Genomic DNA, 22,149 nt, shown 5'->3' on the forward strand with positions numbered 1-22,149 from the left:
GCACTCCATGGATAGGCACTCCAAGGATGGGCACTCCATGGATAGGCACTCCAAGGATGGGCACTCCATGGATAGGCACTCCAAGGATGGGCACTCCATGGATAGGCACTCCAAGGATGGGCACTCCATGGATAGGCACTCCAAGGATGGGCACTCCATGGATAGGCACTCCAAGGATGGGCACTCCATGGATAGGCACTCCAAGGATGGGCACTCCATGGATAGGCACTCCAAGGATGGGCACTCCATGGATGGGCACTCCCAGCCCCCCAGGGCAGTGCCCGGCTGTCCCCAGTGTCCCCTCCCGGAGCTGGGGCCCCAGCAGCGTCCTGCCCCCGCGCCTGCAGCCCCCATTCCCGCAGCCCTGACGGTGTTTCTGTGTTCTCTGCTCTCCCTGCCCGCCAGGTGCCAGCCCAGCAGCAGCCCCGAGCCCTGCCCGGAGGAGCACGCCCTGATTGCCACCTTTGCCAGCCGCCTGCGGAGCGGGGCACGGTCAGTGCCAGCCCGGGGACACGGGGGACCTGCGGGTGGCCCTGGGTGGCACCCAGCCTGGCACAGGGAGCCCCTCTCTCACAGACCCTCTCTGATCACAGATGGGGTTGTTCCTTCACCTCTCCCCAAATTCCCCTGCTGGAATCTCATCTCAAACCTAATTTTCCCCAAAATTTCCCCCTGCTGGAATGTCTCACCCCAAATGCCCCCTGCTAGAATCTCACATCAAATTCCCCCTGCTGGAATCTCATCCGAATTTCCCCCTGCTAGAATCTCACATCAAATTCCCCCTGCTGGAATCTATCTCCCCAAATTCCCCTGCTGGAATCTCATCTCAAACCTAATTTTCCCCAAAATTTCCCCCTGCTGGAATGTCTCACCCCAAATGCCCCCTGCTAGAATCTCACATCAAATTCCCCCTGCTGGAATCTCATCCGAATTTCCCCCTGCTAGAATCTCACATCAAATTCCCCCTGCTGGAATCTCATCCGAATTTCCCCCTGCCAGAATCTCACCCCAGATTTCCCCCTGCTGGAATCTCTCCCCAAATTCCCCTGCTGGAATCTCTCACCCCAAATTCCTCTGCTGGAATCTCACATCAAATTTCCCCTGCTGGAATATCTCACCCCAAATTCCCCTGCTGGAATCTCTCACCCCAAATTCCCCCTGCTGGAATCTCCCCCCAAATTTCCCCTGCTGGAATCTCATCTTTTTCCCCAAATTTCTCCCTGCTGGAATCTCATCTTTTTCCCCAGATTTCTCCCTGCTGGAATCTCATCTTTTTCCCCAAATTTCCCCCGGAGTTTTGCCCAGCCCAGCTCTGTCCTGGAGCTCATCCCTGCCCTTCCTCCTCCTCCTCCTCCTCCTGCCCATCCTGGCTCTGCCCTGCAGCAGCTCTGGCAGCCCCTCCACCCTCACCTGCTCCTGCAGCCTCAGCTCTGAACATTCACAGAATCACAGAATGCAGAACATTTACAGAGTGCCAGAATACAGAATATTTACAGAATATAGAATACAGAACATTTACAGAATCCCAGAATATGGAACATTTAGAGAATGCCAGAATATAAAATACAGAATATTTACAGAATGCCAGAATACAGAATATTTACAGAATATAGAGCAGAACATTTACAGAATGCCAGAATATATCATACAGAACATTTACAGAATCCAACAATACAGAATATTTACAGTATCCCAGAATCTAGAACACAGAATATTTACAGAATGCCAGAATACAGAATATTTACAGTATCCCAAAATATAAAATATTTACAGATTACAGAATACAGGACATTTACAGAATGCCAGAATACAGAATATTTACAGAATCCAACAATACAGAATATTTACAGTATCCCAGAATCTAGAACACAGAATATTTACAGAATCCCAGAATACAGAATATTTACAGAATACAGAATATTTACAGAATATATCATACAGAACATTTACAGAATCCCAGAATACAGAATATTTACAGAATACAGAATACAGAACATTTACAGAATCCCAGAATATATAATATTTACAGAAAGCCAGAATATAGAATACAGAACATTTACAGAATGCCAGAATACAGAACATTTACAGAATGCCAGAATACAGAATATTTACAGAATCCCAGAATAGAGAATATTTACAGAATGCCAGAATATAGAACAAAGAATCTTTACAGAATATAGAATAGAGAACATTTACAGAATCCCAGAATATCTCACACAGACCATTTAAAGAATACCAGAATACAGAAAATTTACAGGATCCCAGAATATAGAATAGAGAATATTTCCAGACTCCCAGAATATAGAACATTTGTAGAATCCCACAATATCTCACACAGAACATTTCCAGAATCTCTGCCTGTCCCAAACCCCATTCCTGATTGGAACAATCCATTCCCATAATCTGGAGCTGCTCCTTGTGCGGGATTTCTGTTCCTGGCTGTGTCTGTGACTGGGATTTCTGTTCCTGGCTGTGTCTGTGACTGGGATTTCTGTTCCTGGCTGTGTCTGTGACTGGGATTTCTGTTCCTGGCTGTGTCTGTGACTGGGATTTCTGTTCCTGGCTGTGTCTGTGACTGGGATTTCTGTTCCTGGCTGTGTCTGTGACTGGGATTTCTGTTCCTGGCTGTGTCTGTGACTGGGATTTCTGTTCCTGGCTGTGTCTGTGACTGGGATTTCTGTTCCTGGCTGTGTCTGTGACTGGGATTTCTGTTCCTGGCTGTGTCTGTGACTGGGATTTCTGTTCCTGGCTGTGTCTGTGACTGGGATTTCTGTTCCTGGCTGTGTCTGTGCAGGATTTCTGTCCCTGCTGGTTCTTTCAGACACAAATTCCCATTTTTCCTTCCCCAGGGCCCCCGGGGTCTCTCCTCCCCCTGCAGAACCCAGATCCTTCCCCCATGTCCCCTGGGCAGTGCCACGCTCCCTTGCCTCTGTCCCTGAGCCCTGGGGACACTTAGGGGGTCCCTCGGGTGCTGCCTGTCCCAAACCCGGGGTCCCTGCCCTGGCAGGGGTGCCCGGGGTGGGGGAGCCCAGCCTGGCACTGAGCCTGCCCCCCTGTCACCACCCCAGGTGTCCCAGTGCCACCCCAGGGCTGTGAGTGCCACCCCAGGGTCCCATTGCCACCCCAGGGCTGTGAGTGCCACCCCAGGGCTCCCAGTGCCACCCAGAGCTCCCAATGCCACCCAGGGCTGTGAGTGCCACCCTAGGGCTCCCAGTGCCACCCCAGGGTCTCAGTGCCACCCCAGGGCTCTGAGTGCCACCCCAGGTGTCCCAATGCCACCCAGGGCTGTGAGTGCCACCCAGGGCTCCCAGTGCCACCCCAGGGCTCTGAGTGCCACCCCAGGGCTCTGAGTGCCACCCCAGGTGTCCCAGTGTCACCCAGAGCTCCCAGTGCCACCCCAGGGCTGTGAGTGCCACCCCAGGGTCCCTGTGCCACCAGGGCTGTGAGTGCCACCTGAAGTGTTCCAGTGCCACCCAGGGTCCCAGTGTCACCCCAGGGCTGTGAGTGCCACCCCAGGTGCCCCTGGCACACCCCAGGGCTCCCTCTGCCCTGGAGCAGTGTCGTGGTTTTGCTTTGTTGATTTCAGATTTTTTTATATTTAAATTTTTTCAATTTAATTTTAAGATTTTTTTTTTTAAATTTCAATTTTTTCAATTTAATTTTAAGATTTTTTTTTTAATTTCATTTTTTTCCAATTTAATGTTAAGATTTTTTTATTTAATTTTTTTAAATTTAATTTTAGGATTTTTTAAATTTAATTTTTTAAAATTTAATTTTAAGACTTTTTTAAATTTCAATTTTTTCAATTTAATTTTAAGATTTTTTTAAATTTCAATTTTTTCAATTTAATTTTAAGATTTTTTTAAATTTCAATTTTTTCAATTTAATTTTAAGATTTTTTTAAATTTAAATTTTTTCAATTTAAAGATTTTTTAAATTTCAATTTTTTACAATTTAATTTTAAGATTTTTTGGTTCATGCACCAAAGAGTGTGGCAGGAGTTGTTGGTTCATTACTGATGTCTTCAGTTTTTAGGAGAAAGGTAAAGCAGGATTAAAACTTTTAAAAATATATTTTATTTTAAGAAAGGAATTTTATTAAACGATACTAAAAAATAGCAAGAATTAAACCAAATAATTTAGAACACTTTTCCTCTTTATAACTTTTTACTGACAATGCAAAGCTTTACATTTTTAATTAGTTCACTATTTTCAAAATAGGGTTTTGAGTTTATTTAGGGAGAGGAGGATTTTTTTCTTAAGGCTATGGAGATTAATTTTTTTAATTTTTGGAAAATTTTATTTTTGGAAAATAATTTTTTTGTAATTTTTTTTTTTTTGGGGAACTTTGTTCCTGTGAAGTGTTTTTATTGTTGTAGTGGGGAAGGGACTTGAAACAGAGCCAGTGCCAGTGGGGTTTCTGTAGGATTTCTATGGGATTTCTGTGGGGTTTTTGTGGGGTTTCTGTGGGATTTCTGTGGGGTTTTTGTGGGATGATTTTTGTGGGGTTTCTGTGGGGTTTCTGTAGGATTTCTGTAGGATTTCTATGGGATTTCTCTGGGATTTCTCTGGGATTTCTGTGGGGGTTTTGTGGGATGATTTTTGTGGGGTTTCTGTAGGATTTCTATGGGATTTCTCTGGGATTTCTCTGGGATTTCTGTGGGGGTTTTTGTGGGATGATTTTTGTGGGGTTTCTGTGGGGTTTTTGTAGGATTTCTCTGGGGTTTCCATGGATTTCTGTGGGATTTCTGTGGGGGTTTTGTAGGGTTTTTGTAGTATTTCTGTGGGGTTTCTGTGGGGTTTCTGCAGGATTTCTGTAGGATTTCTCTGGGATTTCTGTGGGATTTCTGTGGGGGTTTTGTGGGATGATTTTTGTGGCGTTTCTCTGGGGTTTTTGTAAGATTTCTCTGGGGTTTCCAGGGATTTCTGTGGGGGTTTTGTAGGGTTTTTGTAGTATTTCTGTAGGGTTTCTGTGGGGTTTCTGTAGGATTTCTATGAGATTTCTGTGGGGTTTCTGCAGTATTTCTGTAGGATTTCTATGGGGTTTCTGTGGGGTTTCTGCGAGGTTTCTGTGGGATTTCTGTGGGGGTTTTGTGGGATGATTTTTGTGGCGTTTCTCTGGGGTTTTTGTAAGATTTCTCTGGGGTTTCCAGGGATTTCTGTGGGGGTTTTGTAGGGTTTTTGTAGTATTTCTGTAGGATTTCTATGAGATTTCTGTGGGGTTTCTGCAGTATTTCTGTAGGATTTCTATGGGGTTTCTGTGGGGTTTCTGCGAGGTTTCTCTGGGATTTCTATGGGATTTCTGTGGCGGTTTTGTGGGATGATTTTTGTGGGGTTTCTGTAAGATTTCTCTGGGATTTCCATGAATTTCTGTAGGATTTCTGTGGGGGTTTTGTAGGGTTTTTGTAGTATTTCTGTAGGGTTTCTGTGGGGTTTCTGTAGGATTTCTATGAGATTTCTGTGGGGTTTCTGCAGTATTTCTGTAGGATTTCTATGGGGTTTCTGTGGGGTTTCTGCGAGGTTTCTCTGGGATTTCTATGGGATTTCTGTGGCGGTTTTGTGGGATGATTTTTGTGGGGTTTCTGTAAGATTTCTCTGGGATTTCCATAGCTGCCTCTCTTCTCCTGGTGATAACTTCTTAGCTAAGGGCTTCTGGAGCTGCTCCAGGGGTATGAAAGGTGCTTGTAGAGATGGAACTGGTTGTAGAGAAGCTGTGGCTGCCCCTGGATCCCTGGAAGTGTCCAAGGCCAGGCTGGACAGGGATTGGAGCAACGTGGGATAGTGGAAGGTGTCCCTGCCATGGCAGGGGGTGGCACTGGATGAGCTTTAAGGTCCCTTCCAACCCAAACCATCCTGGGATTCTGGCTTGGAGCTGTGAAATGCTCCTGTTCTCTGCCATCTTAGAAGGATCAGCAAGGCCCTCCAGAGTCTGAACCCCCCCTCTCCTGAGCACCAATCATCATTCCCTATGGGGATCAAGAGAAAATTTTAAAGGGGCATAAAGAGGAACTGTTATTTGTTTTTTGCTCTTTCAGCACAAACAGAAGCCCCTTTCTATGAGGAGTGGTGGTTTCTGCTGGTGATGGCTCTCTCAAGCCTCATCCTCATCCTGCTGGTGGTGTTTGCATTGGTCCTGCATGGCCAGAGCAAGAAGTACAAGAACTGCAATGGAGGTAAGGCATCAATTCTGTGCTGTGCAAAAATCCCAAAAGCTGTGGGAATCAGCGATGCCTTTCCTTTGAACCTCTGATTTCCTCAGCAGGGACTGTGTTTAGAGCTATTTTGCTTGGCAGAAGACTTGGAACTTTTTGCTGTCTGCTTTGGTAGAAATGGCTTTTGCCCCTAGCCACACTGGATCAGCGTTTGGACACTGACCAGCCATGGGTTCAGACAGGACAGACTCTGGAAGTCCCAGGGACTGCAGTAAAAGCCAAGGAGTCTGAGTCAAACATTTGGCAGATAAGGAATAAATAAGAAATTAACTGAGACTTTATCATAATTCCCTGATAGACAGGGAGAAGGAGAAAAATTCGGCTTTTCCATGGCTGTACCAATGTGGATATTCTAAATCTCTGTGTGTGAGGTCTAAATCACAATTCCTTTGTACTGAGTGCCTGCATCTCACATTCCTTCCCTAAGTCAAGCTGCAGTTGCTGGGCTGGGGACCAAGCAGCCAGGAGGTGTCTTGGTTATCTGGACCTGTTAGATTTTAATCTATAGTGAGCATCAAGCTTTGAATTGTCCTTTTGTGGTGATTTTTGTGGGGTTTCTGTGGGGTTTTTGTAAGATTTCTCTGGGGTTTCCACGGATTTCTGTGGGATTTCTGTGGGGGATTTTTAGGGTTTTTGTAGTATTTCTGTGGGGTTTCTGTAGGATTTCTGTAGGATTTCTATGGGATTTCTCTGGGATTTCTGTGGGATTTCTGTGGGGGTTTTGTGGGATGATTTTTGTGGGGTTTCTGTGGGGTTTCTATAGGATTTCTCTGGGATTTCCATGGATTTCTGTAGGATTTCTGTGGGGGTTTTGTAGGGTTTTTGTAGGGTTTGTGTAGTATTTCTGTAGGGTTTCTTTGGGGTTTCTGCAGGATTTCTGTAGGATTTCTCTGGGATTTCTGTGGGATTTCTGTGGGGGTTTTGTGGGATGATTTTTGTGGGGTTTCTGTGGGGTTTCTATAGGGTTTCTGTGAGGTTTCTGTGAGATTTCTATAGGATCTCTACAGGGTTTCTGTGGGGTTTCTATAGTATTTCTATAGGATTTCTATAGGGTTTCTGTGGGGTTTCTGTAGGGTTTCTATAGGATCTCTATAGGGTTTCTGTGGGGTTTCTATAGGATCTCTATAGGGTTTCTGTGGGATTTCTATAGGGTTTCTGTGGGGTTTCTGTGAGGTTTCTATAGTATTTCTATAGGATCTCTATAGGGTTTCTGTGGGGTTTCTGTGGGGTTTCCCAGCAGGGCAGTCCCAGCTCTCCCCACCCTGCCCTGCAGGAGCTGCTCCCAGCAGAGCCTCCATCCAGCCAGGAGCACAGGGGCTGAGTGTCCCTGAGTGTCCCCTGGGTGTCCCCTGAGTGTCCCCATCCCCTGAGTGTCCCTGAGTGCCCCCTGAGTGCCCCCTAAATGTCCCCTGAGTGTCCCCTGAGTGTCCCCATTCCCCGAGTGGCCCCTGCCTCCCCGGCTGTGCCCTGCCCTGCCCAGGCCGTGTGTCCCCTGTCCCCTCTGGGCTGGCACAGGGCCCCAGGCTGGCACACGTCTCCCCCCTCTCTGCAGTGCCAGTCCCACCCCAGCCCAGCCCATTTCCGATTTATTTCAGATTTATTTCAGATTTATTTCAGATTTCATTTCAGATTTCATTTCAGATTCATTTCAGATTTATTTCATATTCCATTTCAGATTTATTTCATATTTATTTCAGATTTATTTCATATTCCATTTCAGATTTATTTCAGATTTCATTTCAGATTCATTTCAGATTTATTTCATATTCCATTTCAGATTTATTTCATATTTATTTCAGATTTATTTCATATTCCATTTCAGATTTATTTCAGATTTCATTTCAGATTCATTTCAGATTTATTTCATATTCCATTTCAGATTTATTTCATATTTATTTCAGATTTATTTCATATTCCATTTCAGATTTATTTCAGATTTCATTTCAGATTCATTTCAGATTTATTTCATATTCCATTTCAGATTTATTTCATATTTATTTCAGATTTATTTCATATTCCATTTCAGATTTATTTCAGATTCCATTTCAGATTCATTTCAGATTTATTTCAGATTTCATTTCAGATTTATTTCAGATTTATCTCATATTGCATTTCAGATTTATTTCATATTTAATTTCAGATTTCATCTCAGATTTCACATTTGATTCCCTGCCCTGCCCTGGCTGCTCCTGCTGGGCTGGCACTGCTGCCAGGAGGGCACAGCCTGTCCCCACGCTGTCCCCGAGACCCCCAGCCCCCCGGGGCCCTGCTGTCCCCTCAGTGTCACTGTCCCCATCCCAGGTGGCCCCAGGGCAGCTGCTGGACCCTGCCATGCCCACCCCTGTGCCAGCCCGTGCCAGCCCTGTGCCAGTCCCGTGCCAGTCTGTGCCAGTCCATGCCAGCCTGTGCCAGCCCCGTGCCAGCCTGTGCTAGCCTCTGCCAGCCCCATGCCAGCCTGTGCCAGCCCTGCGCCAGCTTGTGCCAGCCCTGTGCCATCCCTGTGCCATCCCTGTGCCAGCCCCGTGCCAGCCTGTGCCAGTCCCGTGCCAGCCTGTGCCAGTTCCGTGCCAGCCCGTGCCAGTCCCGTGCCAGCTTGTGCCAGCCCCGTGCCAGCCCTGTGCCAGCCCCATGCCAGCCTGTGCCCTCCCACCCCGTGCCAGCCCTGTGCCAGCCCCATGCCAGCTTGTGCCAGCCCCGTGCCAGCCTGTGCCAGCTTGTGCCAGCCCCGTGCCAGCCCTGTGCCAGCCCCATGCCAGCCTGTGCCAGCCCTGTGCCAGCCCCGTGCCAGCCCCGTGCCAGTCCTGTGCCAGTCTGTGCCAGCCTGTGCCATCCCTGTGCCAGCCCCATGCCAGCCTGTGCCAGCCTGTGCCAGCCCCAGGGTGGCTGGTAGAGCTCAGGGCCAGGCTCTGCAGGGAGCACAGCGCTGCCAGATCACCTGAAATGTTTTTTTATCTCGGGGGGTTCATTGTGAGCCCTTTCTCTCCTTTTCAAGGAGCTCAGCCTTGTCAGAAGGGCCAGATCACCTGAAATGGTGTTTTTAGCTCAGGGTGTTTTGTGTGAACCTTCTCCATACCCCTACAAAGAGCACAGCACTGCCAGGAGGGACAGATCACCCAGAATGATGTTTTTAGCTCAAGGGATTGTGTGTGAGCCCTGTCCCTGCTCTGCAAGGAGCTCAGCACTGCCAGGAGGGGCCACATCACCTGGAAAGGTGTTTTTAGCTCAAGGGATTGTGTGGGAGCCCTCTCCACACCCCTACAAAGAGCACAGCACTGCCAGAATCCCCCAGAATGATGTTTGTAGCTCACGGGGTTCAGTGTGAGCCCCCTCCCTCCTTTTCAAAGAGCTCAGCACTGCCAGGAGGGACAGATCACCTGGAAAGGTGTTTTTATCTCAGGGGTTCAGTGTGAGCCCCCTCCCTCCTTTTCAAGGAGCACAGCACTGCCAGGAGGGGCCACATCACCTGGAAAGGTGTTTGTAGCTCAGGGAATTGTGTGTGAGCCCTCATATTTAATTTCAGATTTCATCTCAGATTTCACATTTGATTCCCTGCCCTGCCCTGGCTGCTCCTGCTGGGCTGGCACTGCTGCCAGGAGGGCACAGCCTGTCCCCACGCTGTCCCCGAGACCCCCAGCCCCCCGGGGCCCTGCTGTCCCCTCAGTGTCACTGTCCCCATCCCAGGTGGCCCCAGGGCAGCTGCTGGACCCTGCCATGCCCACCCCTGTGCCAGCCCGTGCCAGCCCTGTGCCAGTCCCGTGCCAGTCTGTGCCAGTCCATGCCAGCCTGTGCCAGCCCCGTGCCAGCCTGTGCTAGCCTCTGCCAGCCCCATGCCAGCCTGTGCCAGCCCTGCGCCAGCTTGTGCCAGCCCTGTGCCATCCCTGTGCCATCCCTGTGCCAGCCCCCAGAATGATGTTTTTAGCTCAAGGGATTGTGTGTGAGCCCTGTCCCTGCTCTGCAAGGAGCTCAGCACTGCCAGGAGGGGCCACATCACCTGGAAAGGTGTTTTTAGCTCAAGGGATTGTGTGGGAGCCCTCTCCACACCCCTACAAAGAGCACAGCACTGCCAGGAAGGACAGATCACCTGAAATGATGTTTTTATCTCAGGGGGTTCATTGTGAGCCCCCTCCCTCCTTTTCAAGGAGCTCAGCACTGCCAGGAAGGACAGATCACCTGGAAAGGTGTTTGTAGCTCAGGGAATTGTGTGTGAGCCCTCTCCAGACCCCTACAAAGAGCACAGCACTGCCAGAATCCCCCAGAATGATGTTTGTAACTCAGGGGGTTCAGTGTGAGCCCCCTCCCTCCTTTTCAAGGAGCACAGCACTGCCAGGAGGGGCCACATCACCTGGAAAGGTGTTTGTAGCTCAGGGAATTGTGTGTGAGCCCTGTCCACATCCCTGCAGGGAGCACAGCACTGCCAGGAAGGACAGATCACCTGGAAAGGTGTTTTTAGCTCCAGGGATTGTGTGGGAGCCCTCTCCAGACCCCTTCAAAGAGCACAGCACTGCCAGGAAGGTGTTTTTAACTCAGGGGTTCTGTGTGAGCCCCCTCCCTTCTTTTCAAGGAGCTCAGCACTGCCAGGAAGGGCAGATCACCTGAAATGGTGTTTGTAGCTCAGGGGGTTCTGTGTGAGCCCTCTCACCCCCCTGCAGGGAGCTCAGCACTGCCAGGAAGGACAGATCACCTGGAAAGGTGATTTTAGCTCAGGGGTTCAGTGTGAGCCCCCTCCCTCCTTTTCAAGGAGCTCAGCACTGCCAGGAAGGGCAGATCACCTGAAATGGTGTTTGTAGCTCAGGGGGTTCTGTGTGAGCCCTCTCACCCCCCTGCAGGGAGCTCAGCACTGCCAGGAAGGACAGATCACCTGGAAAGGTGATTTTAGCTCAGGGGTTCAGTGTGAGCCCCCTCCCTCCTTTTCAAGGAGCTCAGCACTGCCAGGAAGGACAGATCACCTGAAATGGTGTTTGTAGCTCAGGGGGTTCTGTGTGAGCCCTCTCACACCCCTGCAGGGAGCTCAGCACTGCCAGGAAGGACAGATCACCTGGAAAGGTGTTTTTATCTCAGGGGTTCAGTGTGAGCCCCCTCCCTCCTTTTCAAAGAGCTCAGCACTGCCAGGAAGGACAGATCACCTGAAATGGTGTTTGTAGCTCAGGGGGTCCTGTGTGAGCCCTCTCACCCCCCTGCAGGGAGCTCAGCACTGCCAGGAAGGACAGATCACCTGAAATGGTGTTTGTAGCTCAGGGGGTCCTGTGTGAGCCCTCTCACCCCCCTGCAGGGAGCTCAGCACTGCCAGGAAGGACAGATCACCTGAAATGGTGTTTGTAGCTCAGGGGGTCCTGTGTGAGCCCTCTCACCCCCCTGCAGGGAGCTCAGCACTGCCAGGAAGGACAGATCACCTCGCAAGGTGATTTTATCTCAGGGGTTCAGTGTGAGCCCCCTCCCTCCCCTGCTGCTGGGACCCCCTGGGCTCTCTCCCTGCATCCTCCTCCCTCCCAGCTCTGGGTTTGTCTCCCCCTTTGCTCCTGGCAGAGCTGGGGGGGCTCACCTGGACAGGGGCAGGACCCAGGGAGCGCTCCGATTAGCAGTGTTAATTGCTGCTAATTAGCAGTAATTAACAGTAAACACAGGTGATTAGCAGGCGGGTGCTGACCTGTTGGACCCGGGCAGACCCAGGCGCTGTCCCCTCTCCTGTCCCCCGTGTCACTCGGGGCTCTGTCCCGTTCCAGGTGGTTTTGGGATGGGTTTGGGCACCGTTCCAGCCGGGGCTCCTGGCCCAGCCCTGGCAGGGACATTTCCCTCTGTGCCAGGGTGCTGCCAGCTCCCTCATGACACAGTGGCACATCTAGCCTGTGTCCCCAAAATAAGGAAAGAAGCCCAGAAGTTTCTCTCAAGGATTAGATGAAAAGCCACCTCACAGGACCTCGGGGATTTCACCAAAAACTAGAGAACATCTTATTAGATAGAAGCCAAAAAGTCCCACCTGAGCCATCAGGTAGAAAAGAACAAAAGAGCCAAAGTGCTTTTGTGAGGTGTTTTTTACCAGGAGCAGAGCTCTGTTTGTTATTTTGCCTTTTGTTAAACCTCTTTTGTTTCTAACACTGCAGCAGAAGCCATCCTGCTTATTTTATGTCCCCAGAGTAATAGCTGAGCTCTCCTTGGGTGTGTTATATTTCTTTTGAGAGCTTATGAGACCTGGCCCAAGGAAAAGAAAGTTAACTCAGGTGTGTCAGCCCTGGAGCTGAGGAGCGAAGTGAGCCCCTGTCCTGGCTGTAAGCCAGGCTGGTTTTAATTAAACCTGGGCCCAAACCAAATTATTCTCCTACATCCCACTGGAGCCTGTGAATCCTGAGAAAAAGCTGCAGGGAAGGAGGTCTGGAAGGAATGGAAAGGGAATTGTGAGGAGAATTCCAGGGGCTCTTCCCTCTGCCCTCGCTGTCCCTGTGCCCTGCACACCCTCCTGGAACCCTGGGCACCTCTGAGCTGCTTTTGGGGTGTCCTGGGCACCTCTGAGCTGCTTTTGGAGTGTCCTGGGCACCTCTGGGCTGGCTCTGGCTTGCTTTGGAGGTGTCCTGGCAGCCTGGGGCTAGCTCTGGGTTATTTTGCAGTGCCCTGGGCTGGCTCTGGTCAGGTTTTGCAGTGCCCTGTCTCAGCCCGGGTTGTTTTGCAGTGCCTTGGACAGCCCTGTCTCACTCTGGTCAGGTTTTTCAGTGCCCTGGGCTCACTCTGGTCAGGTTTTACAACTCCCTGGGCTCACCCTGTGCTGTTTTTCAGTGCCCTGGACAGTCCTGGGCTCACCCTGGTTTGGTTTGGCTCACTCTGGTCAGGTTTTTCAGTTCCCTGGGCTGGCTCTGGTCAGGTTTTACAATTCCCTGGGCTCACTCTGGTCAGGTTTTTCAGTTCCCTGGGCTCACTCTGGTCAGGTTTTACAATTCCCTGGGCTCACTCTGGTCAGGTTTTTCAGTTCCCTGCACTCACTCTGGTCAGGTTTTGCAGTGCCCTGGGCTGGCTCTGGTCAGGTTTTACAATTCCCTGGGCTCACCCTGTGTTGTTTCTCAGTTCCCTGGGCTGGCTCTGGTCAGGTTTTTCAGTTCCCTGGGCTGGCTCTGGTCAGGTTTTACAATTCCCTGGGCTCACTCTGGTCAGGTTTTACAATTCCCTGTCTCACCCCGTGCTGTTTTGCAGTGCCCTGGACAGCCCTGGGCTCACTCTGGTCAGGTTTCTCAGTTCCCTGGGCTCACTCTGGTCAGGTTTTACAATTCCCTGTCTCACCCCGTGCTGTTTTGCAGTGCCCTGGACAGCCCTGGCCGCCTGGACGAGGAGCACCGGCTCATCGCCCGCTACGCCGCGCGCTTGGCCGCCGAGGCCGGCAGTGCTGTGAGTGCCCCGGGGGGCTGGGGGACACCGGGGGGCTCCGGGGACACCACGGGGGGCTGGGGGACACCTCGGGGGGCTGGGCTCCCAAAGCTGCCCGAAATCCCAAATTTCTGCTGGCAACGAGGCCAGGGCAGGGGGGAGAGGGGAGATGGGCGCTGCTCAGGCTGCAGAGAGAGAAACGTGAGGAAAACAAATCCTGGCCGAGTGCTGGGGGTGGATTTGTTCCAGAGGGAAGCAGCCTGGGAGAGGGAAAGGTGGGCTTGTGCTTGCAGCTGCTGGCAGGGGAGGATAAAGGATAAATCTCTCCAGTCAGTAAAAATCAGCCCTGCTGTGACACGGAATGGCTACAGGAGCACAGCCGGGGTTTGCTGACATTCCAGGGAATTTCTGCAGCCTGGGAGCCCTGTCTTGGCTGCTTTACCCACAGGGAAGGAGAGCAGGAGCATCTCCCACCTTCTGAGTTCCCCCCGGGCAGAGGGACGTGGGCAGATCTCTGTGAAACCCTTCAACCCATGCTGGGACATCTGCATGTGTCACTTCCCCTCCCTCTGCCCAGGGCTGGCCCTCCACAGTCACTCCACTCACCAGGAACGTGGAAATATCAAGGGCACAGTGCCAGGTTTCAGGTTGAGGTGGGAAAGGAGGAAATTTCCACGTATTCCTGTAAAACCCAGGCTGTTGAGACAGCAAGGGCTGAGTCACTGTCACGCTGGAAGGTGCTGGAAGAGCTCTTAGTCACGGCCTGACTTCTTCTGGTACAGACAAAGTGTTATGAAAACTGGATTGTTTCTGAGGGGACCTGGTTGTTAAAAACCCAGAAATCACCTCAAACCCTTGTGTGGCCACGGCAGGGCCTGGAGTGGAGGCGTTCTCTGGGTGTCCAGGAGCAGCACCTGGAGTTTGCTGAGGCTCCTCAAGCCTGAGGGAAATCCCTGTTCCCAATCCCATCCCAAAGAGATGCTGGAGCAGTGCCAGGGGCTGCTGGGGCAGAGGAGGGAGGGAAAAGGGAATAATGGGGGGTTCTGTGCAGGCAGGGCTCGGGTCTGGCAGCCTGGAGCTGGTCATGGCCCCAGCACTCGCTCCCAGCCCGGAAAAACCAGGGAATCAGCTGGGACAGGAGGATTTGTCACAGGCTGGGGGAGCCCGAGCTCCAAGGGCTTGGGATCCTGGCAGCTCCTCCTGCTCCCAGCTCCTGTCCTGGCCACGGCAGCCTGGTGGGGGGATTGTCACGGGGACAGTCCTGCTGAGCTCTGGGACGGGTGACAGCCCTGGGGACAGCGTGACATGTGCATGGGGACAGCGTGACATGTGCATGGGGACAGTGGGACATGTGCATGGGGACAGCGTGACATGTGCATGGGGACAGTGGGACATGTGCATGGGGACAGGGTGACACATCTGTGGGGACAGCGTGACATGTGCATGGGGACAGGGTGACATGTGCATGGGGACAGGATGACATGTGCATGGGGACAGGGTGACATGTGCATGGGGACAGGATGACATGTGCATGGGGACAGCGTGACATGTGCATGGGGACAGTGGGACATGTGCATGGGGACAGCATGAAATGTGCATGGGGACAGCGTGACATGTGCATGGGGACAGTGGGACATGTGCATGGGGACAGCGTGAAATGTGCATGGGGACAGCGTGACATGTGCATGGGGACAGTGGGACATGTGCATGGGGACAGCGTGACATGTGCATGGGGGACAGGGTGACATGTGCATGGGGACAGCGTGACATGTGCATGGGGACAGCGTGACATGTGCATGGGGACAGTGGGACATGTGCATGGGGACAGTGGGACACATCTGTGGGGACAGTGGGACATGTGCATGGGGACAGTGGGACACATCTGTGGGGAATGAGGAATTGTTCCCTGGCAGGGTGGGCAGGCCCTGGCACAGGGAGCTGTGGGGCTGGCAGCAGCCCCTGCATGCAGGGAGGGCTGGTGGGACTGGTGTGATGGTGTGATTTCTGTGATTCTGTGATTTCTGTGTCTGTGTTCCCTGTGATTTCAGTGATTTCTGTGACTGATTCCCTGTGATCTCTGTGATTTCTGTGACTGTGTTCCCTGTGATTTCTGTGATCTTTGTGTCTGCTTCCCTGTGATCTCTGTGATTTCTGTGTCTGATTCCCTGTGATTTCTGTGTCTGATTCCCTGTGATCTCTCTGTCTGATTCCCTGTGATTCTGTGATCTCTGATTCCCTGTGACCTCTGTTTCCTGCCCTTCCTGAGGTTCTCTCTGCTCTCTCCCCAGCCCCGTCCTCCTGCAGATCTGCCCTTCAGCTTCGATGCCAACAAGCAGCAGAGGCAGCTGATAGCAGAGCTGGAGAACAAGAACAGGTACAGCCCCTGCTGCCCCCCTGGCACATCACCCACACTGCTTCCCTGCTGCTCTCGGGTGTAGCTGCCTCATTAACTCATTAGTTAGTCATTAACATCAGTTAATTAGCCGTGGGGAGGGGCTGCCCTGCCCCTGCTCCCCAGGGTGGGTGATCTTCTCTAATCTTCTTAAAATCACCTTCTCCATCACTGAGCACATCCAGCAAACCTCAGAGCTGGGATCTCACCCCAGAAACCCCTGAAACCCCCAAACCCCCATCCTGGGCTGCTCCCCCAGCAGGGCAGGGGGATTCTGTCCCTGTGCCCAGCTGAGAGCCCACCTGCAGAGCTGCCCCAGCCCTGGGGATTCCAACAGCACAAGGACCTGGAGCTGCTGGGAGAGCCCAGAGGAGACCCCAGAGCTGCTGCAGGGCTGGAGCCAGGCTGGGAGAGCTGGGGGGGCTCACCTGGAGAGGAGAAGGATCCAGGGAGAGCTCAGAGCCCCTGGCAGGGCCTGGAGGGGCTCCAGGAGAGCTGCAGAGGGACTGGGGACAAGGATGGAGGGACAGGAGCCAGGGAATGGCTCCCAGTGCCAGAGGGCAGGGCTGGATGGGAGATTGGGAATTGGGAATTGTTCCCTGGCAGGGTGGGCAGGCCCTGGCACAGCTGGGGCTGCCCCTGCATCCCTGGCAGTGCCCGAGGCCAGGCTGGACACTGGGGCTGGAGCACCCTGGGACAGTGGGAGGTGTCAGGGGACACTGGATGGGCTCTGAGATCCCTTCCAAAGCCAGCCAGAGGATTTTTGTTGCTCCAGAGGCTCTCCTGTGGAGCCCCCCAGGCTCTGCTGGTACCTGGGGTGCCCCGTGCCCAGCCCTGTGCCCGGGCACCCTCAGCAGTGGGACAAGGCAGCTCCAGGGCCCTTTGGAGCAGGAGCAGCTCAGTCCTGGCCCCGCTGCAGGCTCAGTGCTGCAGCAGGAGCCCTGGCAGGGCTTTGGGATGGTTCCTGGGCTCCTGGCTCAGGGAGGTCTCAGTGCTGCTGCAGTGCTGCCAGCAGAGCAGTTGTGCAGCAAGAGGTGACTCTGCTCTTGGGAGGGTTCCAGCCCTGCTGCTGCCCTGCAGGGGAAGGGCCCTGGCTGTGCCAGAGCTGCTCCTCAGCCTCCTGGGGCTGGAGCTGGAGCCTCTGTCCTCCTCTATCAGGAGATCTCTGAGCCTTTTCTGTCAGGGGCTGGAGAGGCATTGCAGGGGGGATGCCATCCTTGGGCAGTGAGGGATGGTCCAGGCCCTGCAGGGCTGTGCCCACATCCTGTCCTGGCCTGGAGCTGTGCCCCCACCCCTGCCCTCGCCAGGCTGTGCCCACCCTCCTGTCCTGGCTGTGCCCACATCCCTGTCCAGGCTGTGCCCACACCCGTGCCCATGCCAGGCTGTGCCCACACCCGTGCCCATGCCAGGCTGTGCCCACATCCCTGTCCAGGCTGTGCCCACACCCGTGCCCACACCAGGCTGTGCCAGGGCTCCATCAGGAGCAGAGCCCCGGGGCTGGGCTGGCATTCCAGGAACTGCAGGACGTTCAGGAGCATTCAGGGTGTGAGGAGCACCTGCAGCCTCCTGTGGGACAGTGACACTTCAGGGAAGGACAGCAGGGAGCAGGCCCTCAGAGCAGGGGCTGGCAGTGCCAGCCGGGGGTCGGGCACAGAGCCCCAGCAGGACAGGGCTGCTGGGGGACCCCCCGAGCTGGTTGTGTCCCAGCCTCAGCCTCGTCCCTCGCTCACGGCAAGGTGCCAGCAGCTCTCGCCCCGGCAGCACACACAGAGCTCAGAGTCACTCCCTTCACCATTTTCTGAGCAGTCCCAGCACCCACAAGCACATGGCAGCAGTTCTGCCCAGGCACTGCCAGCACACCTCCCTTTGTGCTTGCTGGTTCAGTGCACATTCCACACGCACTCGCATTCCTGCGTGTTCACGTGTGTGCATTCATGTTCACGTTGTGTTTTCAATGCAAGACCTGCTCCTAAGCCTTCAGTGCCCAGAGCTCTGTTATTAACTTAGGCCTCCCTAACACCTCCCTGGACCTCCCTAGATCTCCCTAGATCTCCCTAGATCTCCCTAGATCTCCCTAGATCTCCCTAGATCTCCCTAGATCTCCCTAGATCTCCCTAGATCTCCCTAGATCTCCCTAGATCTCCCTAGATCTCCCTAGATCTCCCTAACATCTCCCTAGACCTCCCTAACATCTCCCTAGATCTCCCTAACATCTCCCTAGACCTCCCTAACATCTCCCTATTCTTTCCAACTCCCCCGAATATCCCGTGATTTTAGGAACACTTTATCCCTACACCATCAGCCATTTCACTTAATTACCAGCAGGAATAAAAACCCTATCTTAATGGCTTTAACACCACACGTGAATCCATGTGGACGTCTGTGAAAAGCCAGTGTTTAATTAATGTGTGTCTGTAAATGACCTGTGGAAACCCGGAGCACCGGGAATATTTCTGTCTGCTCTGGGCTGCCCTGACTCCCAGGGCAGCACTGACTCTGACCCTCGTTCATGGAGAAAGTTTCCTAGACTCCAAGGCAGACTGGAATCCACAAAAGTGTGAAATAGATTACAGAGAGCAGTGTAGGTGTATCACTTGGTGAGAAATGTAGGGATTGTTGGTGGGTTGTGGATGGAAGCAAGATGCAGGGCACAGGGAGTTGTCCTGGGTTTCTGCTTCGTGCTCCTTCCTCCTTCTTCCTCACTGCACTCCATGATCTCAGAGGTCTCTTCCAGCCTCACTATTCTGTGATCCTGTCATTCCGTGGGTTTGGGTGGCATTTTGTAATTGGGCAGAAAAGTCCACATGGCAGCTCTTTGGGTTACAAGGGAAAATAATCCGTTCTTAATTGGATAGTTTATCTTAAAAGACCTCGTAACAGGAGATTGTTGGCCGCTTTTGTGGTGCTGAGCCCGGTGTGGGCAGCGTGCAAAACTTTAGATAAGATAACAATAAACAAGAACCTGAAGACTGAAAACATGCAGCGTGTCTCTCTTTGCTGACACAAACCTGCTCCAGGAGGGTCTCCCAGGACAGGGGAGCCCCCTGAGAGAGCCCAGCCTGAGCCCCAGAAGTCAGGTGTGAGAAATGCCAAGCACTTGTTTTTAAAATTTTAAATGTTTAATAGTAATAAAATTAGTAATATCATTAGAGTAATAATAATTTGGATAATTGGGATTTAGGACAATAGGAGACAATCAAAACAAAGAGTTACGGACAGTCCAGGTACCTCTTTCTGGGCAAAATAAGCCCGAAAAAGGACCCCCATTAACAGAGGATTAACCCTTAAAAGCAACAGCCTGTTGCATGTTCATACACCTCACACATGATGCACGAATTCCATTCAAACACAGGATTCTGTCTGGTCAGTGTCAGCTTCTTCCTCTGAATCCTGATGGCCTCTCCAGGGCTGAGCGAGGTGGGAAGAAGTTCGTTTTCTTCTGATGAGGGAGCAATAAATTCTTTTTCTTTGAAGGATTCAGGTGTGCTGTCTCAGTGAGAGTGCCTCACTCCTCTCTTTAAGACAGCATCTTCCACAGCATAGTTTCTATTTTCACGTTGTGTTATAACCCAGAGCTGTATTTAAGAAAATTGGTACAGCACAACTTTCTGGCACGTCACGTACACCGTTCCGCGCGCTGTTTGCCGAAAGCCGGCGTTGTGGCCCGGCTGAGCTGTCCTTTCCCGTGCCGCAGGGAGATCCTGCAGGAGATCCAGCGCCTGCGGCTGGAGCACGAGCAGGCCTCGCAGCCCACGCCCGAGAAGGCGCAGCAGAACCCCACGCTGCTGGCTGAGCTGCGCCTGCTGCGGTAACGGCACCGGGGAACCGGGGAACCGGGGTGGGGTACTGGGGTACGGGGGTACTGGGATACCGGGGTACCGGGATGGGGTACTGGGGTACCGGGGTACTGGGATACCGGGGAACCGGGGTACCGGGGAACCGGGGTGGGGTACTGGGGTACCGGGGTACTGGGATACCGGGGTACCGGGGTGAGGTACTGGGATACTGGGGTGGGATACCGGGGAACCAGGGTGGGGTACTGGGGTACCGGGGAACCGTGGTACTGGGATACTGGGGTACTGGGATACCGGGGAGGGGTACTGGGGTACTGGGGTACTGGGATACCGGGGAGGGGTACTGGGGTACTGGGGTACTGGGAGGGAACCGAGGTGGGGTACTGGGATACTGGGGTACCGGGGTGAGGTACTGGGATACTGGGGTGGGATACCGGGGAACCAGGGTGGGGTACTGGGGTACCGGGGAACCGTGGTACTGGGATACTGGGGTACTGGGATACCGGGGAGGGGTACTGGGGTACTGGGGTACTGGGATACCGGGGAGGGGTACTGGGGTACCGGGGTACTGGGATACCCGGTACTGGGGTACCGGGTGAGGTACTGGGATACTGGGGTACGGGGGTGGGTACTGGGATACTGGGGTACTGGGATACTGGGGTACTGGGATGGGATACTGGGGTACCAGGGTACCAGGGTGGGATACTGGGGTACTGGGGTACTGGGGTACTGGGATACCAGGGTACCGGGATGGGATACCGGGGTACTGGGATACCAGGGTACTGGGATACTGGGGTACTGGGATACTGGGGTACTGAGATACTGGGGAACTGGGATGGGATACTGGGGTACTGGATGGGATACTGGGGTACCGGGATGGGATAATGGGATACCGGGGTACCAGGGTGGGATACTGGGGTACTGGGATACTGGGGTACCGGGGTGGGGTACTGGGATACTGGGGTACTGGGATACCAGGGTACCGGGCTGGGATACCGGGGTACTGGGCTGGGGTACTGGGATACTGGGGTACCGGGGTGGGGTACTGGGATACTGGGGTACCAGGGTGGGATACCAAGATGGGATACTGGGATACTGGGTACTGGGCTGGGATATTGGGATACCAGGGTACGTGGATGGGATACTGGGATACTGGGGTACCGTGGTGGGGTACCGGGATGGGATACTGGGATACTGGGCTACCGGGATGGGCTACCAGGGTATCGGGATGGGGTACCGGGGTACCGGGGTGGGGTATCAGGGTACCAGGGTACTAGGATGGGATACCGGGGTACCGGGATGGGATACTGGGGTACCGGGGTGGGGTATCAGGGTACCAGGGTACTAGGATGGGATACCGGGGTACCGGGATGGGATACTGGGGTACCGGGATGGGATACCGGGGTACTGGGATGGAATACCGCGATACCAGGATGGGATACAGGGATAGGAGACTGGGATGGGATACTGGGTTACCGGGATGGGATACTGGGGTACCAGGGTACTGGGGTACTGGATGGGATACTGGGATGGGATACCGGGGTACTGGAGCACCAGGGTATTGGGATGGGATACTGGGGTGCTGGGATACCAGAGCACTGGGGTACTGGGATGGGATACTGGGATGGGATACTGGGGTACTGGGATACTGGGATGGGATACTGGGGTACCGGGATACTGGAGTACTGGGGTACCAGGGTACCGGGATGGGATACTGGGATGGGAGACTGGGATGGGCTGCTGGGTTACCAGGATGAGATACTGGGATACCGGGATGGGATACAGGGATACCGGGGTACTGGGATGGGATACTGGGGTACCAGGATGGGATACTGGGATACTGGTATACGGGATGGGATACTGGGATACCGGGATGGGCTACCGGGCTGTGGAGCAGGGCTACCAGACTACCAGGCTGGGCTGAGAAAACACCTTCAGTGCCCTGAGAAAACACCTTGACTCCCCTGAGAAAACACCTTGACTCCCCTGAGAAAACACCTTGAGTCCCCTGAGAAAACACCTTGACTCCCCAGTGCAAACACCTTCACTCCCCTGAGAAAACACCTTGACTCCCCAGTGCAAACACCTTGACTCCCCAGTGCAAACACCTTGACTGCCCTGTGCAAACACCTTGACTCCCCGGTGCAAACACCTTCACTCCCCGGTGCAAACACCTTCACTCCCCGGTGCAAACACCTTCACTCCCCGGTGCAAACACCTTCACTCCCCGGTGCAAACACCTTCACTCCCCGGTGCAAACACCTTCACTCCCCGGTGCAAACACCTTCACTCCCCGGTGCAAACACCTTGACTCCCCAGTGCAAACACCTTTACTCCCCAGTGCAAACACCTTGACTCCCCAGTGCAAACACCTTTACTCCCCAGTGCAAACACCTTGACTCCCC

At 53.1% G+C, this 22,149-nt stretch overlaps 1 protein-coding gene across 1 annotated transcript in view; it reads left to right on the forward strand.

Moving 5' to 3' along the window:
• The first annotated feature begins 235 nt into the window (after positions 1–235).
• Positions 236–22,149, forward strand: part of LOC121337547 (dystrobrevin beta-like) — a 101,856-nt gene continuing 79,942 nt past the window's right edge. Inside the window, exons 1-4 of the mRNA XM_041407684.1 lie at positions 236–492; positions 13,492–13,579; positions 15,847–15,932; positions 19,645–19,758. Coding sequence (XP_041263618.1) covers positions 248–492; positions 13,492–13,579; positions 15,847–15,932; positions 19,645–19,758 — 533 coding nt within the window. The 5' untranslated portion in view covers positions 236–247. The remainder of the gene's footprint in view (positions 493–13,491; positions 13,580–15,846; positions 15,933–19,644; positions 19,759–22,149) is intronic.

Source organism: Onychostruthus taczanowskii, unplaced genomic scaffold, assembly GCF_017590055.1.
Source record: "Onychostruthus taczanowskii isolate IOZ18803 unplaced genomic scaffold, ASM1759005v1 scaffold277, whole genome shotgun sequence".
NCBI lineage: Eukaryota > Metazoa > Chordata > Aves > Passeriformes > Passeridae > Onychostruthus > Onychostruthus taczanowskii.